This window comes from Cebus imitator, unplaced genomic scaffold, assembly GCF_001604975.1.
Source record: "Cebus imitator isolate Cc_AM_T3 unplaced genomic scaffold, Cebus_imitator-1.0 Scaffold508, whole genome shotgun sequence".
Taxonomy (NCBI): Eukaryota; Metazoa; Chordata; class Mammalia; order Primates; family Cebidae; genus Cebus; species Cebus imitator.
Window position 1 is genome coordinate 1,392,659 of NW_016107823.1, and position 17,776 is coordinate 1,410,434.

The 17,776-nt window shown below is 35.6% G+C and overlaps 1 protein-coding gene across 1 annotated transcript in view; it reads right to left on the minus strand.

The window, feature by feature from the left end:
• AASS (aminoadipate-semialdehyde synthase) overlaps window positions 1-17,488 on the minus strand; it is a gene marked incomplete at its 5' end in the record, with an annotated part of 25,295 nt that extends 7,807 nt beyond the window's left edge. Inside the window, 8 exons of the mRNA XM_017513892.2 lie at window positions 3,196-3,363; window positions 8,804-8,944; window positions 9,788-9,896; window positions 9,993-10,103; window positions 13,887-14,013; window positions 14,182-14,303; window positions 17,181-17,248; window positions 17,429-17,488. Of these exons, the coding sequence (XP_017369381.2) occupies window positions 3,196-3,363; window positions 8,804-8,944; window positions 9,788-9,896; window positions 9,993-10,103; window positions 13,887-14,013; window positions 14,182-14,303; window positions 17,181-17,248; window positions 17,429-17,488 (906 nt within the window). The remainder of the gene's footprint in view (window positions 1-3,195; window positions 3,364-8,803; window positions 8,945-9,787; window positions 9,897-9,992; window positions 10,104-13,886; window positions 14,014-14,181; window positions 14,304-17,180; window positions 17,249-17,428) is intronic.
• Window positions 17,489-17,776: the final 288 nt, after the last annotated feature.

The following is a 17,776-nucleotide window of genomic DNA, read 5'->3' on the forward strand; positions in this document are numbered from 1 at the left end:
TAAATTATATTTGCATGCATAGTGTTCATCCCAATGCCCACATCACATTATTCAACATTCCAATCCATAATTCATCATTCCAATCCCCTATAAAAGAACAAATGGCTGAATAAATAGATTCTGAATAATGGATGAAGAAAGACCATAATGGTTTATTCTGCAGTGTGCAAACGGGAAGCAGGGTGAGAGGGCTAAGATAAGATATTTTGCAGCTGCTGCAATTACTGCTCAAGCAGAGAGCGAGAGAGAAGAAAGAGAGAGACGGAAATAATTATAGGGAGCAACAGAGTTTTTAAAATATGAAATAGTTCCTGTAACCATCAGATATTTCACTACTGAATGTCTGGTCAACTAGCAATTTTCACATTTCTAAAGGTTATATTGTTCAAACTGTTCAAACGTTACTAAAAAAAATTCTCATTTGCTCAAATGCAAATACACTTCAAAGAGGAGAAACAAAAAAGTAATATCACTAGCTTGTTTAGCTTGCTTCTGGGACCTGATAGGTGCTAGAGACCCCTTTATCCAACACCTAAAATACTTATTTATGAGCTATTTATTAATCTTAGAAATATATTTTTATGATGACCCCTAGAAATGTACTTATTTTGTGTATTCATTCATCAGTCAGCATTTAGCAAACTGCTGCCATATGTCAGACTTGTGCTAGGGACTAAGGCCACAGAGATGAAAAAAATGCAGTCCCACCCATGCAGAAACTGCAGTCAAAGAAAAGGTCAGATAAGTCAAGCCAATAATGCCTAGTCCATGATGAGCAAAAATGCATGACCACTGATGACTATACTAGAGTATTTTATTACTAGGTTCTAGGTTAGAGGAGAACAGCTGTGGGAGCACCAAGAAGGGGGAACTCACATAGATGGGAGTGGGTGGTTCAAGGGGAAGGAGTTAGGGAGGATAGCATGGGGAGGTGCTACTAAGCTGCATCTAGAAGGACAAGGAGGTGACAGGCACGCACAGTAGCCAAGGCCTCTCTGTCACACTTGAATGATGGTATCTCATTTCCAATACTGGAAAGAATATTGAGGTTACCAATGGGTTGCTGGCATTGCCCAGGATGTTGGACCTCATGATTATGAACACTGTGATATCTTCCATCCTCAGGGAATCTATGGGGATGGCTCTCACTCACACGCCTTGCTGAGATCTTTATTCAATGTTTAAATCTATTAAAATTCTTCATTCCTGGATCTATATGTTTGGCAAAAGACTATACATATTGACTATATCTATATGTTTGACAAAAGACTATCCTAACTGCTGGACAAAAAAAAAGTTATTACTCATTTTTTCTTTATGAATGAATTGAAGAAAATACATTAAGAAATCTACCAGAGCTGGGATGGTATTCATCAGTTCAGACTAGAATTTCTACTGTGCTAAAAGGCTGGTAGAAAAGCCACAGCTCCTAGATCTCAGTAGGACATTATCACTGGTATCTCATTTGATTCCTGGACAACGAGAAAATCATATCCATAAGAGTACAAGCACCTGCTCTCTAGGAGCTTACAATCTATTTGGGAGATAAGAAAAATACACATAAAATTATAACTTAAAATGCACAGAAGTAAATGTTAAGTGCCCGTATATGTAACAGAAGCTCTCATGAGTAAGAAATAGAGCAGTTATTTTCTTTTTAAGAATAGATAGGAGGATGAATCTGGAAGACACTGTCCTAAGTGGAATGAGACATGAAAAGTAAAATACTGCATGATCTCACTAACATGCAGAATCTTTTTAAGAAAGTGAAATATGCAAAGACTGAGAATAAAACCGTGGTTACCAGGGGCAGGGTGGCAGAGAAGAAAAGAACAAGGCCTGAAGGAGGATGATGCAAATATCTGGAGGAAAAGTTCCAGGCAAAAGGAACAGCCAGTAAAAAAGATAGGAGAGCAACAGAAAAGCAGGCACAGGATTGAAGGGTCATCACTAACAGGCCCGTGTACTTTCTATCTTCCAGATAAAAAATAGAGAAGACTAGTAACACACATGAGATAAATCCCCTCTCTGGCCTTAGCCAGGAAATCTCACAGGACAGAGGTATTTGCAATCAGGTCTCTGATCTTGAGAGACATGTATTTTAGGTATGCTGGTTACATTAGGTTGAGTTTAGTGTCCTGTCTCCCAAATTCATGGCCATCCAGAGCCTCAGAATATGGCCTGACTTGAATGTTTGCAGATATAATTAAAGACCTCAATATGAAATCAACCTGGCTTTAGTGTGAAACCTAAGTCCAATGACTAGTGCCCTAATAAGAGGAGGCAACACAGTCAGGTACAAAGAAGAAGGGGATATGAAACGGAGGCACAAATTAGATGGCTGTGTCTCAAAGTCAAGCCTCCAAGAGGCACCAACCCTCCTCACACACACCTTGATTTCAGACTTCTGGCCTCATGAATGGTGAGAGAATAAATCCCTATTGTTTCAAGCTATCCAGTTTGTGAAAAATTATTCAGCTAGAAAACTAATATATCAGTTGTGTGGATTTGGTCACACTTATAACCGCTTTTTTTGTGATCAATCAATGTGTAGTGGACATTTGCATTTATGTTCCTAGAATGTACTCCCCATTTTGTGGTTTAAAAACATGTTGGATTTGCTCTGGGGAAGCCCCTTTTATTCCGTCTGTTTCCCCCAGACCCGGTCTATGTGTTTTCAATGACATTGACTCAACCTCTAGTTCTAGGGACATATAACATAGAACAAAGTAGATGGGCACATTTTATCGCACTGATATTAGGGATCATTTCCAGCTAATGAGGCAAAAATTGTATTTTTAGCTATTAGAAGGATATCATTTTTATTCCCATTGAATTTGAATCTGAGAGGCTGGGGTTGCTGCCAGCACTCTGCCATGGCACAGCACTTGAGACTCCAGTGAATACTGGAAAGAAGAGCTGAGAGGTTACAAGAAATCAGGTCCTGGGGGAGTCACTTGACCTACAAATCTCACTGAGCCTAAAGCCCTGCCTGTCCCCAACTCCTAATGAGTCAATAAATTGTCTTTTTATTTTGAGGTGAGTCTCCTAAAATATTCAATCATAAGATTCCTGAAAAAGTAGACTCCAGCTTGGTTTATCATCTTCATTATTTTGGCTACTAAGAAAAATAAAGTGTATACATCACTTACATCAAAACTGGCAACGTGTTGAATATAAAGTCCAGCTGCTCACCTTGTATCTCAGTGTCCCCCGCAACAAAGTGTGAGCAGAAGAAATGCCATAAATCTCAGCATATTTCGTACTGTCTCTGTTAGGATAGCCTTCCAAATTTAATCCTGGGAAAAAATCCATGGACGTCACGGCATCAAGAAAGGAGATGCCCCCTGCAACATTCACAACCTGAGGAACATTGAGAAGGCATAAGTGGGGTTAAGAGCCATTCCTTTCTGTTAGGAATTATCTGCTTCGTGTGAACAGAGAAAGCAATAGAAATTTGAAAAAAAAATAATGAAACCACCATAGTCATCATCCTATACTTAAGCTGTTCTACTAATGTCATAATTCACAATGCAATTCTTCTTTCAAGCTTTAAAATTTCACTTTAAAGCGTTTAGTTTTTCTAAACATAGTCTTATTTTCATTTTTTTCCTTCCCCTGGATAAAATGGCACTAAATTATTTCCCACTAGAGTTTGCCTTTTTTAAAAAATATAAACATTTAAAAAAAAAAGAATTTTAAACATTTTTAATTTTTATTTTTTTAATGTTTAAATGATTAAAAATAAACATTATTTTACGTAAAGTATTTTATATAAAAATGTTTAATAAACTTAAAAAGATAAGCTAAAAGCAACAGATAATTGTTTAAATGGCTTCTATGTTCAAACAGCAATCAATATTCTCACTCTTTTCTTTTTTCTACTTTTACGACCTTTCTGAATGCCACATTAGGCACCAGTTGCATACATTTCATCCATACAGCTAACGTTCAAGAGCAGAAGAAAGTGATCCATGTGTCACGGGTTACACAAATTGTGAAGGCAATAACATGAGTGATGAAGTAAAAATCTTTTGATATCTCAGTACTTATCTCCCATACCCCTACCCCCATCACACAGACTCAAAATGAAATACAGGATTTCTTTGTCTCTAATTTTAAAGAACTAAATTTTCTTTTCGTTTATGAGGCTTATTATTATTGTTGAGATAATGGAAAGCATTCTGGAGCGATAAAATTAGGTCTGAGAATTCTGGTTGGTGCTGCTGGTGGAACTGAATTTTATCTTTATTGTACACTGGAAACAATTTCTGATCAATTTCTCTGTAGTCTTGTAGCATAGTTTGAAGTCAGGTAGCATGATGCCTGACCAATTTCTCTAAAGCTGAACAAAATAACACTGTACCAGGGAGCTGCCAATATACTTTAAGGTGGATTCACAGGATTTCCTGAAGAGGTCTTTGGCTAAACTTAATGATTCTCATGCCTTACTTGGAGAGTGCCAAGCACTCTCTCCAAATTTAAAATTTTTAGAGTGAAAATCTAAATGAAGGATGTAAGGAATGCCTTTCATTTAATTTTCTTGTGAACCCTTCTAGACTGCAGAGTAAACATTTCCAAAGGGATGGTTTTTGCTCTACATCTTGAAAACGAATTTATTTAATATAATTCTAAATTTTTGAAAAAATCTAAGAAAGCAAATGTTGGACATGGTGATGCACACCTGTAATCCCAGCTACTTGGCTTGGGAGGCTAAGGCAGGAGGATGGCTTGAGCCCAGGAGTTTGAGAATAGCCTGAGCAACATAGCAAGATACCATCTCTTAAAAAACAAAAAAGCAAATGTTGGCCTTTAGGGTCTTCACACTCATCTCATTTCTATAATCTATGACAATTCTTAAGGTTTGTTTGCTTGTTTGAAGGTCAGGAAAATTTCTTAAAGAAAAATCCAATAAAGATCACAATATTCTAACTTATCAACCAGAAATAAAACAGCTAGTTCATAAATTTATCATGAAAATCTTACATTGAAGATGGAGAAATGTAAGCTGAATGACAATAATTCATGTAGTGAGGTTGGCAGTTGGCTAAGCAAACTGACCCCAAAATTACTGGGTAATCATTGTCATTTGATATTAATTCATAGTTGTATTTGTAGTGGTATATCATATAGTTCAATAATAAATTCTTTCTTGTTTAATATTTTATTAATAATATGATTGAAGACAGAAAGACATATTTGCCTGTTTTGCAGAGAACATGCATTTCTTTCTGCTCTCATAACGCTCAGGCTTATTACTCACTGCTTTTGCAAGCTTCTCTAGGTCCTACTCTTTCACACACACAGAGACCAACACAAATATACATCTCCCAACTATAGCGAATCACTGCTATATTTGAATAAGTATATCATATATATTCAAATAATCACAGTAAACTTGATCATTAAATGAATAAAGAAATATACAATCATTTCTTCAGGGCCCACTATGTGCCCAGGGCCTTATAGACATTATATTTAATCCATGAAATAACCCATTTTTCAGAGGTGAAAACTGAGGCTGAGTCACCCAAAGGCAAATCTGAACCCAGTTCTATTTGACTGCAATGTCTGTGTTTCTTCTACTAAACTGTCCCCTTAATCATGCTTATTTCTGGATCAATATTTTGAAAGAGATATTGACAAAGAATAGCATTCCAGATTATGCCACCTGGGGTGCACCTGAAATGTGCATGAATAATGGGTACAGGCAAAGGGAGATAGTGGTAGCTCTTGATTTCCAAGGGGCTGGGTGCTGCAGTCAAGCTGGTGGCAGGCTAGATAAGAGGGCTAGAAAACTTATCTGAAAACTATGTTTGCAGAGCAAGCATGCTTCTCACTTAGACTATATGTTTTGCCAGGTTAGACTGGGAAACATTGCAGAAGGTGATGGGAAAACTCTGCCATGTCACTCCCAAATGCCACCAGTGTGAGTAAGTATACCACCACTTGTAAGGGGAATTCAACTAAGAGAAGATGACATCACCATCTCTGAATACGTGGAAGAAAATCAGAATTGTTAGGAATCAGATTAGAAGTTAGAAATAGAACAAGTTGCTAGTAATTACTGCAAAGATGAAAGATAATGAGATATGTCCTAATTCATAGGCCACTGTCCAATTTCTGGAAAAGTTTAAGGCTTTAATTTTAAGTAAAAGTCCAGAGAGGTGACTTGTTTTCCCCCACTGTGATTCTGTGAATCATTTAAGACCTGCTTCATAGTGGAGGGTAATGATGGCAGAGGGAGTGAAGGGCAAGAATATAAGAGAGGTTTTAAGTTGTTTAACAATCTGGCTTAGGAAACAGACTGATATACAGCACTTGAATTACAGAATGAATAATGCAGTACCTAGAAAATTCTTAGACACAGACAAACAAAGTGTCTGACACTTTGATTCAGTTCAGACAAAATAATAGTGAACAGAGGCTGGAGTGGTCACGAAAAGCTTCATCCACAAGAAAAAACACAAGTGGGACCTTGAACAAAAGTATCATTTAAGCAAAGAAAAGAAAAGTGTCATGTTTTCTTTTGGTATCCTCCACAGCGCCAGAGCGATGCAAAAAGCACTCCTTTTTACAAAATAAATTTAGGATGAGAGAGGAGAACTTCAAATTCAACAAATACAACTTTGGCTACCTGAAAATAACCTCTTGCTTTTCTTAAACTCTCACAACCATAATTTCCTTATATAGCTAATATTTGCTAGATGGATTACATGCCTGGCAATCTGCTGTTAGGCAGATTGCAATCTAAATAACCTCACTGAGTAAGAACGCCGGAAGCTAGCATGATTGTCCTTCTCTTCAGACGAGGAACCCACAGCTCACAACCAGCAATGGCAGAGCTAGAGCACAAAGCCAGGACCAGAGATATCAAGTTCCTCGCCCTTTCTTTTACATGGGTTGCAGTCCGCTGGCCCTTTCATTACTACCATGTTTAGCATTTATAAGGCCTCCTAAAAATAAGTGTTTTATTCAACTGAAGTAATAATTCATCCTGCCTTCACATGTTAATTATACCAAACATAGGCCAGTCTCTTAAGATTGCAAAAGGTAAAAGGAGCTGTTGGAATGCAGTAGGAGACAGGCTGAAGCACGTAAAAGGATGTGTGGTTGGCAAAACATCATCTTAGCAGACTAAGATTCTGCTCCAAACCTTCATGATTCATAAGATTGAAGAATTGGTGGAACATCAGTGCTCACATTACACATCAGGAAACTGACATCCCGTGGATCCTTTCAACCACCTGGTCTTTGGCTATGTTATGGTGAATGCCAGCAATTGGACCAGAACTCATTGATCCTGTTTATTATCCTGAAATATGTTATACATCATTAGCATCAAACTAAAGTTCCTGATTATTTAGTACTATTTTAAGTGCAACTACAGTTCTCTGATCATTAAATCAGTTGTTCTCAAATTCAGCTGCATACTAGAATCACTTCGAAGTTTTAAAAAATCTCCAAGCCCAGGAAAATCAGAATTTTAGGAGATGAGGCCCAGGCATCAATACTTTTTAAATTCCTTTTGTAATTCCAAGTTACGGCCAAGTATGAGTCATGCTCTGTATCATAGGCACAAAAGACGATGGCTAATAATGGCATTTACCTTGTTGCTTAAGAAATTCTTTCCTTCTACTCCTGAAATACATTTTGATTCATAGATACATTAACAATGTGTAATATTGATGCTAGAATAGTCTTTTTAAAACACATCTATCTGATCATATTATTCATCACTCCCGTAGGGCAAGGTGAGTGAGGTGCCTACAACACACAATTTGAAGACGCACTCTGAGTCTCGTTATATTTTTCTCCAAACTATGAGCATAAACTATTAGATAGATGTGATTTGGATACTGGCCGTGCCACTTGCCATGTTTTTAAGTGTAGCTGTTATCTTAACTCCCTAACCTGAGTTCTCCCCTTATAGACCTGTCATACCATGAATGCTAACATCCCTGCCTAGCTGGCACCTTCTTATCCTTCAAGGCCAAAGCACATCCTCTTTCTTCATTAGTTTTCCTTCTCCCCACCCTCCTTCCCCCAACCGCTTCACCAAGACCAATTAAACTGTCCTCCCACCTGTACCTCTGAAGCACTTCTAACATACTTTGGAAATTTTCCCATTAGATAATAGTCACTTATTCCCATGTCTGTCTTTCCAGCCATTAAGCAATCTGGCAAAGCACAAAAAAAGCCTTCAGAGTTAGACCTGGGTTTGAATCTCAGCCAAATAACCTTGGACATGCACGCTCTCTGAGCCACAGCTTTCTTATTGTAAAAATATGAAAATAATACTAAACTCAGAGAGTCCTTATGTTCTATTACATGGCAGCTGGGGAAGAAATTGTAGTTTCTTTCTCCAACACACCAAACCCTCCATTTCAAGAGCTAAACCCCATTCCCAATCTAGCTGTGAGTTTTCTGAGGTCACGGACTTCATTCTTGTGAGTCTCGAGAAACTTGCCCCAAGTCCAGCACATAGTAGGCACTCAGAAAATGTTTGTCATGTGGAAATAAATCAAGAGATAACCAGTGTTTACATATATAGAGAAGTGAATTTTTGAGTATCAGAAACAACTTGCAAGAAGGCCTGGGGCAGAATAAGCACAGGCTTTGAGGGAACAGCAAGGAGACTGTGCTAAACAGGAAAAAAATATGCACTGGGAAATACCACAAGAGGAGAGAACAGAGACAATCAGCATCGCCATTATTAAAGGGTTTGGAATCAGGGAGTATTTAGACTGTCTCAGGTGATTATTGCAGGTTGATATCACTATGCCTGGATGAGATTCCTCACCTTTCCATTGAGCAGATAGGTGGCAGGCTGCATTACGTTCATCAAAACTCCCACTGGACTCCAGCTAAATTTATATCTCAGTGGATTGTTTGAATGTTCAGGGGTAGGAAGTCCACCACAGTAGGAAATATATGATTCAATCTGTAAATTAAAGAAACCACAAATAAGGAATAATTCACAACACGTTAGAGAATATCTAAGTAATTAATTGAAGACAATGATATGAATGGAGTAAACTTGCTACAGTTTTTCATTCTTAAAATTACTAAGGCTTTCAAAAATACATCCTTAAAGCCACATGCCATTTGATTAAATAACAGTTGACTATATATATATATATTTTTTTAATCCTCTAAATAACATTTTGTTCAGTTAAAAATTCAACTATTAGTTCAATTCTGTTTGGTCAGTTCCTACTAATTTTTGTATTCAGATTATATATTTGCATATCTAAAATTTTAATTATATATTTGCATGTTTATAATATTCACATTATAATTTGAAAATACATAAATGAAATTCATATATTTGCATAAGTCATATATGCAAATATGATTTGAATACACACATATATACACACACACATTCAAAAAACCCAAAACACTTAATCTGAATCATGCCATTTACACCCAATAGTACCTTGTTATATGTAAAAGATACTTCATATCAACAGACTGCTAATACCCAAAGATCCTTCTCACTTTTAAAAGTCAAACCTTATTACAGAATCTTCGAGGTAGTCTAAAATTTGTATCAAGCCAAAATTTTATAGTAGCATCTGTTTCTCCAAAAATTGGCTGCTACCTAAGACTTTGACATTGTTTTCCTATATGGGTATTTCAGCAGTTATAAGATTTTATTTAAAATTTCTATTCAAAGAATGAGTTATAATATAGCAGCATCTTTAATCAGAGTTAAAGATTATTTCTGTACACAAGAAGTTAGACATTTTAATGTTTCCCTTTGGGTACAAATTGGGCTCACCGTGGCTCCCACTTCCTTGGCTTTATCTATTGTTTCCATTGCTAACATGTGATCCAGACCAGGGTCCAATCCCAATTCAGCAATAACTGTGATGCCAGCATCTTCCACACTGCAGCAGGTAGAAAGAGGAAAAAGAAAAACTTGGATATAAAATAAAAACAATGCCATGGATCCACTCAGTTTGTTTAAAATGATTAAAACTTACCTTTTTTCCAATTCTTTTAATGCTGGTGTGATGTAGCTTGCAGTGATCATGTTAACTTTGTTTGTGATGCAAGCCTTCGCCACAAGAGGGTGCAATACATACGGCAACAAGCTTAAAAACAGGAAGAAACTAATCAGAAACTTCCTTTTTCAACCCTACCTTCCAATGTACTTGAATTGTATTAAAGCTGAATCTTAAGGTACTGTCCTGATTAAATTATTCTCTCAGAAAAGGGAACACTTATACACTGTTGGTGGGAATGTAAATTAGTTCAGTTGCTATGGAGGGCAGTTCAGAGATTTCTCAAAGAGCTAAGAGTTGAACTATCATTTGACCTAGCAATTGCATTACTGGTATTTATTCAAAGGAAATAATTCATTCTACCAAAAAGACACATGCACTTACATGTTCATCACAGCACTATTCACAGTAACAAAGACATGGAATCAACTGACATGCCCATTAATAGTGGATTGACAATGGGTGCTGTGGCTCATCCCTGTAATCCCAGCACTTTGGGAGGCCAAAGGCAGGTGGATTGCTTGGGCATAGGAGTCAAGACCAGCCTGGGCAACATGATGAAACCTTATCTCTACAAAAAATACAAAAACTAGTCCAGCATGTTGGCACATGCCTGTAGTCCCAGCTACTCCAGAGACTGGAGTGTATCAGGTGTCAATGTAAAGGCTATCAAAATGGCTAAAAATCCACATGGCAAACAACAGATGATGCTGTACTCAAAGCTAAGCTTTGATTGGCTTTTCAACAAATTTGGCTTTGGTATTATAATTTGGTGCTGGGACTGCATAATCATAAGAAATTAAATTTTCATAAATATGAGTGTTATATAAGTGAGTATATCCATATTCTGTTCTAGGAACAATAAAATACCCTGTCAATTACATGACAATATTTAAGTTGTTTCTTATTGCCTATTTGGTAAAGCTGTCTACAATACCAACAAAAAAAAATAAAAATCAATATAAACAATATCACACTGTATCATTGTACTTGTCAAATTCATTCTACATATTTCATATTTTCTCTAGATCACTAAAAACAAAATAAACAGTAAAACAACTTTTCAGGCATTTATTCCTCCTCAGGTCAATAGAATCAGGTATTGCTATTGTCAGTATCAAGAGCTCCAGGTCTCTGTGTTTTTGGAATTTTAATCCAAAAAGAATTACTGCTAACAAATTTGGTAGACTTTTAGAAACCATTGAGCAACATACTTTGCAAAACTACTTGAATCAAATATTAATAGAAAATCTGCAATGTCATCATCTTAAATGTTAAGTAGAAATTTTTAAAACACATTCTCCATATTAAACTTGCTCAATCAAAATTTTACTAAGATTTAATAATATTTTAAAACTTTGGCCTAATAATAGGGTAAGAAATATAATGGTAGGTCTTTACTTGATGGTACCTTTTTAGACAAAGGGATTAGAGTTCATAATTCATCTTGAATGTGATATAGTAAGCACTCAATGGGACATACTCTTAAAGTTATTTAAGTTGACTCCAACCCAATTACTCCAAAAGGTCGAAAATGTCACTTGTGAAAAATATACACAAAATACATGTGGAATTTTCAAAGAAACATTGAAATCAATTACTATTTTCTATTGAATTGTTAAAAGTTAAATTAAAAAAATTAAAACTATGAGAATTTTACATATTACTATAAAATTTTTGTAAAACATATTCTTTACTCATTTTTGTAGTCCCTATCACTGTGTTTATATCAAAACATTCTTTCCCTAACTTAAAATATAAAACAATTGGACAGGTATGGTGGTTTATGCCTGTAATATGGCACTTTGAGAGGCTGAGATAGGTGGATTGCTTGAGTCCAGGAGTTTGAGACCAGCCTGGGTAACATGGTGACACCTCGTCTATACTAAAAATATTAAATTTAGCCAGGCATGGTGGCATGTGCCTGTAGTTACAGCTACCTGGGTGGTTGAGGTGGGAGGATCACTTGAGCCTGGGAGGTGGAGGTTGCAGTGAGCCAAGACTGTGCTACTGCACTCCAGCCTAGGTGACAAAATGAGACTTTGTCTCAAAAATACATATGTATATTTAAGGAACAGTATAGGATAACACTGTTTAATGGCATTACTATTATTCAGCATAGAAAATGCACTAAATGAGAAAACATTAAATATAAAACAGATTTTGCTAGTGCCAAATTTTATCGAAGTCCACTTGCTTGCCAAATTTTAAAATTTGCACATATAAATAGATTGATGTCTTTGTCCATTATATTGTCACATTTTATTTCAGATTGTGTTTCAAATGCATTTTATCATATTATTTACTTTTTTAAAAGAATAAAAAAGTGATATATTTAAGTACCTATGTGTGGTAAAATAAATTATTGTTCTACTCAGAAGGCTAGATTACTCTATTTTGAATCAGGATTTCTTTTCATACTGGTATCAGAGAGGGTCAGTTGATCATTAATCAATTTTTTCTAAATAAAAATTAATGCCCATAAATTTTTTATAAATTGAGTAACATTTTAAGTGCATGAAGTGAGCCTGTGTTTAAAGATATCAAGAGACAGTGTAAAAATGCCAGCCTACAGAACTGCCTTTCATTACATGTTTTCCAACCTTGCTTTTTTTTTTTTTTTTTTCAAAGCAGAACATCACAGAACTTCCTCCAAAGACACAATTTGAATCTGATCTATGAAAGTGACTAGGTAATCATTATGAGAAAACAGATAACTTTCTTCCTTTCATCTGGAGAAATTATATTCTAAGAATTAATGACTATTCTCATCACTTTGACATCTCAAAACCAAATGTGTTTATTTATTTATTAACTACTTTAAGGTTCAGGGATACATGTGCAGTCTTGTTATATAGGTAAACTGTATGTCATGGGAGTATGGCGCACAGATTATTTCATTATCTAGGTAATAAGCATAGTACCTGACAGGTAGTTTTTTGATCCTCACCCTCCTCCCACATTTTACCCTCAGGCAGGCCCTGATGTCTGCTGTTCCTTTCTTTGTGTTCATATGTACTCATGTCAAAACCAAATTTAGTTATCCAGTAAATCTCATGTAACTCTGTATCTAGATGTTAGATCTGCATTTTTGTTAGTTATACCCTATTTCAAGATTCGTTGATATCATGAGACTTAAAATGGTAGTAAGGCTAAATAATCTACTTTTTCATTTTAGTTTTATAAGTCCAAAGGATAAAGCAGACACTAAAGTATATGAAATATGAATACCTTATGACCTGCAAACCCACTTCTAAGGATATATCCAACAGAAATGTGTAATTACTGTTTGGCGAAATGGTCACCAAAAGTCAAATACTGAAATGTGTATAGCAGTGTGACTTATAATAGCCAAACTCCAGAAACAACCTAAATATCCATAGTAGTCAAATAAGTAATAATGGTATATTCACATAATGAAATACTACACTGCAATGAGAATGAATAAACTATCATTTCAGACAATAGCATAAATGACTCTCATAATCACAACATTGAATGGAAGAAGGCAGCCACGAATGAGGACACATTGAATGATTCCAATTATATGAAGTTTGAAAGCAGGCAAAACTATATGTCAGAAACCAGGATAGTGTTTACCCTTAGAGGATGGGTTAAGTGAGGCACCAGGAGGGCTTCTGGGGAATTATTAATATTCTGCTTCTTGATATGAAGGATCGTCACAGAGTGTATTCACTTTGTGAAAGTTCATTGAGCTATATACTTATGATTTGTGCACCTTCTGGATCCATACTTCAATTAAAAAGTTTACTCACAAAGAGTATGAAGAGAGGAGAAAAGAAAAAGTAAGAGAAAAGTAAGAGAAAAGAAATAACAACAAAAAATGAAACTCATTTCTTGCCAGATACTGACCTGATAACAAGATCCTGTTTTTCCACCAAGAAGCCCAGCTTCTCTTCTTGTTTACAAATGTCTATGCTAACAGGATTGATATTATATTTCTTCCTTAACTGTTCAATTTGATTCCTCATGTCAGAGCCTATTTCAAGAAATAAAAGTCACATTTTTAGATATGTCAAAGTAAAATATATTTTAACATCTCCAAAAATAAACTTTCAAATTTTAGAAGCTAAGTAGTCTTCTAAAATTTAGAAATCAACATGTTATAAAATATATTTTTCTTCTTCAAAAACTAGGGCATATTTACCTACTGTTATTTCTATATTGTCATCTCTTGATAAATATTCTAGTACGGGCTCAGATACATAGCCAGATCCAAGAACCAAAACCTTTTTCCTGGTGCCCATCGAAAGTGACTGAGCACGTTCTCTGTTAAAATAAAATAAAGTAAAAAGAAGAGAAGGGACTAATTAAAATTTTATTGTTTTTAAACAACGTAATCTTGCTGTCCTCTAACCATACTAAAACCTAGATAATGAAGCAACAATTTCTCTCCACATTACTTAAAATAAGAATCTCAATATGAATGAGTCCCCTATACCAACATATTTCTTTAATTATTTTACATTTTGTCCAATGAAGAGCAATAGACTTGACATCTCTGAGATGTATACCTAGAGATGTATACATGTATTTCATGAATCCCCAGTATTACTAATAAAGTACAGATGCTGGACCTTTTCTTGGCTTACTTATGATTGAGTAACTTGGTCTCATATTTTATCCTTCCAGAAGATGTGATTCAAAATCATGCTAGGGGCTTTATCTTAGAAGCTGTATTTATTCCTCACCACAATCCCAGAAGACAACACTTTGAGGAAGGGATTATTATTATTCATCATTGTTTTGTCACATATCTTTAGGGTCACTTGAAAATAGTCAAAACCATGACTTTGAATCACAAATGTCATGGGTTAAATATAGAAACCAAAGACTAGTGTTAGATATTATTTTAATTCTTGAACAGTTTATTCTGCTGGATTTTTATTAATATGTTCTGGACAGATGACTTTCTTTCCCACTAACTATGACCTCAAAGGCAGCATCTAAGACTTACCCATCTTTACAAGCCCATTAATGTTCAGCACACTTTGTCTTAAATATGGAATTTAATCATTAAATATTTTTTGAATCAAATTCTCCGATATCAACACGAAACTATGTAAAAGGTCTGGTGCCTGGGACTGAAGTACGCTCTGTTATTTAGACTCTTTAGTCTCTTTTAATGTCTCTCGAATGTTAACTCACAAACATTTTCATTAATTTTAAATAAATTTAAAAAAAATAAGTATAAAAGATCCTGTCCCTCTATACCCCCAACATACATACTACTGATGTGAAGAGGTCTCCTTTAACTAGTACCATTCTCCCATTTCACCTACCAAAGAGAGCCACTATTATTTGGTTATTATATATTCTGTCTAACAATATTTTCTATCATTTGTATAATTAAAACAATATTTTGATGTCCAAATACCAAACACTCAAAACACTCACTCACTTCTAGATTCTAATACTGTCCAGCCCATCAGTATCCCCAGACCCCAGACTCCAGGTTAATAATCACTATGCTAAGTAATGAAAAGAACAGAAGAATAAGGCAGGGTTCAATACACAGTAAATTTGCTTTCAAAATGCAACCTTTGCTATCAGTATATTGGCACAAGATTCCATCAGAGAAAGAGGGCAGCAAGTCCTAGCAACTGGAGCCAAGTAAACCTGCTGCTACATGAAATATGACACATAAGACAGAAGATACCATCACGATCAGTCATGTTGGACATGTCATTAGTATCAGTAATATAAAAGATCATCAGATAATGAGAATCAAAACAGAGCTATGAAAAACAAACATATGAAGTTTTACCCGTAAGAAACTCTCCTATAGGGTTATAGAGCTAGCTTCTCTTAAAAAAGAAAAAAAAAACAATTAAATACTTAGTGTTTGATGCCAGAATATTTCACTGACACATTCAAAAGTAACTATAATCGATCAGGCGTGGTGGCTTACGCCTGTAATCCCAGCACTTTGGGAGGCCATGGGGGGTGGATCACCTGGGGTCAGGAGTTTGCAGCCAGCCTGGCCAACATAGTGAAACCCCGTCTCTACTAAAAACATAAAAATTAGCTGGGTGTGGTGGTGGGCACCTGTAATCCCAGCTACTTAGGAGGCTGAGGTGGGAGAATCACTTGAACCCAGGAGTTGGAAGTTGCAGTGAGCCAAGACCACGCCATTGCACTTTAGCCTGGGCAACAAGAGTGAAACTCTATCTCAAAAAAAATTAAAAACTTTAAAAAAATAAAGTAAAAGTAACTATAATCACACCAGCACATATGGAAAAGTCCTAAGTATAGTAGGCTTGATCTGGGCAGATCTCTTTGTTTACTGCTTGTAGGTAGAACCACTGAAAAAGACAGTAAGACAATTGTGTTGTGTTGTTTTGTTTCCCTAACTCTGGTTTCTCCTGAGACTTCAATGGGTTCCTTTTTTAACGTGAATAGACCAGCAGAGTAGATATAAACATAGATCAAGGACAATCAGCTGGAGGAGACTGGAACATTCCAAAAAAATAAAATCAACGTTTTCAAACTTTAAATAGTAAAATCAATTAAGGAAACAAGGGCCTTAGCTAAAGACCTTTCTAAGGTAACTATTCTCTTGAGTAGATTTGCTACATTACTTTTTGGCATCTTCCCCCTAATAAGAATCCCTGGAGAAAACTACCTCTTATTTTCATCAATTGTTTATTCACTACTCTCTTAATTTGTAACCACGAATTCACTTTCCTAAACATTATATTAAACAAAAGAGAGTCCAAACCCTCAACTGAAACCCAAACTGAAAGCACCACGGAAAGGTTAGTGTGCTTATTTTCCTTTTGAAAAAATAACCGAGGCATGACCATGCATAAAAGCTGGAGAAAGAACAAGAAGCTACCTGAAGGGCAATCCTTTTGGATTTTTGCTTGCTTACCCACACATCTACATAGGATATTAGAAAGCCAAAATTATGCTATACTACTGTTTAGGGGGAAACAGCCACAGTGGTTTCAGCCGGCCACTTAGTTTGGATTTCCTACATTTTCAAACATTATCAAAATTTATATATTGCACAAACTTAATATTAAGAACTCTCATTAAAGCATTAAAAACACTCATCAATTCCCAGATTAAAGCATTAAAAACACTCATCAATTCCCAGATAAGAATAAATGTATAAAACAAGAGAATGTGATCAATACTTACCTGCTTTCCCGGAGTTTCTGGATATATTTATATTTATCAGGTAATGTACCGTTGGATGTAATCACTGCCTAAATGTATATGACACAAGACATTTTAGTATTTACATTTTAGTCCTACAAACATGGTCTCATGACTGACAGAGAAGAGACAGAATGGCAAAGATGGAGAGAGGGAGAAAGACAGAGAGAGGAGAGCAAAAATGGTAGTAGAAAAAATACATTTATGAAAAAGATATTCTTGTAACTTACATCTCTCACCACAGGAGAAAAATTTTGACTTTCAAGAGGCTGTGTCGCATCTGATAATATCTGAAAGAAAAATGAGATTTATAAGAAGGCCTCTTGGTGCTTGTATCCATATTAAAATATTAATCAGGGGAAAAATAATTTAAGAAATAGTTTTCTAAGTATCACCGAGATTGGTAATAGAAGTCTTCTACAAGCAATCAACTCTGCCCTCAGGAGCGATGTTTCAGCACAAGTTCCAATTTTAAAACTAATATTGGATTATAATCATCTTTGCTTGCTGTGAACACAAAAAAGCTTATCCTTTCCAACCAGTTAAATGTATCCTATTAAGCATGTTGTCAAATATCT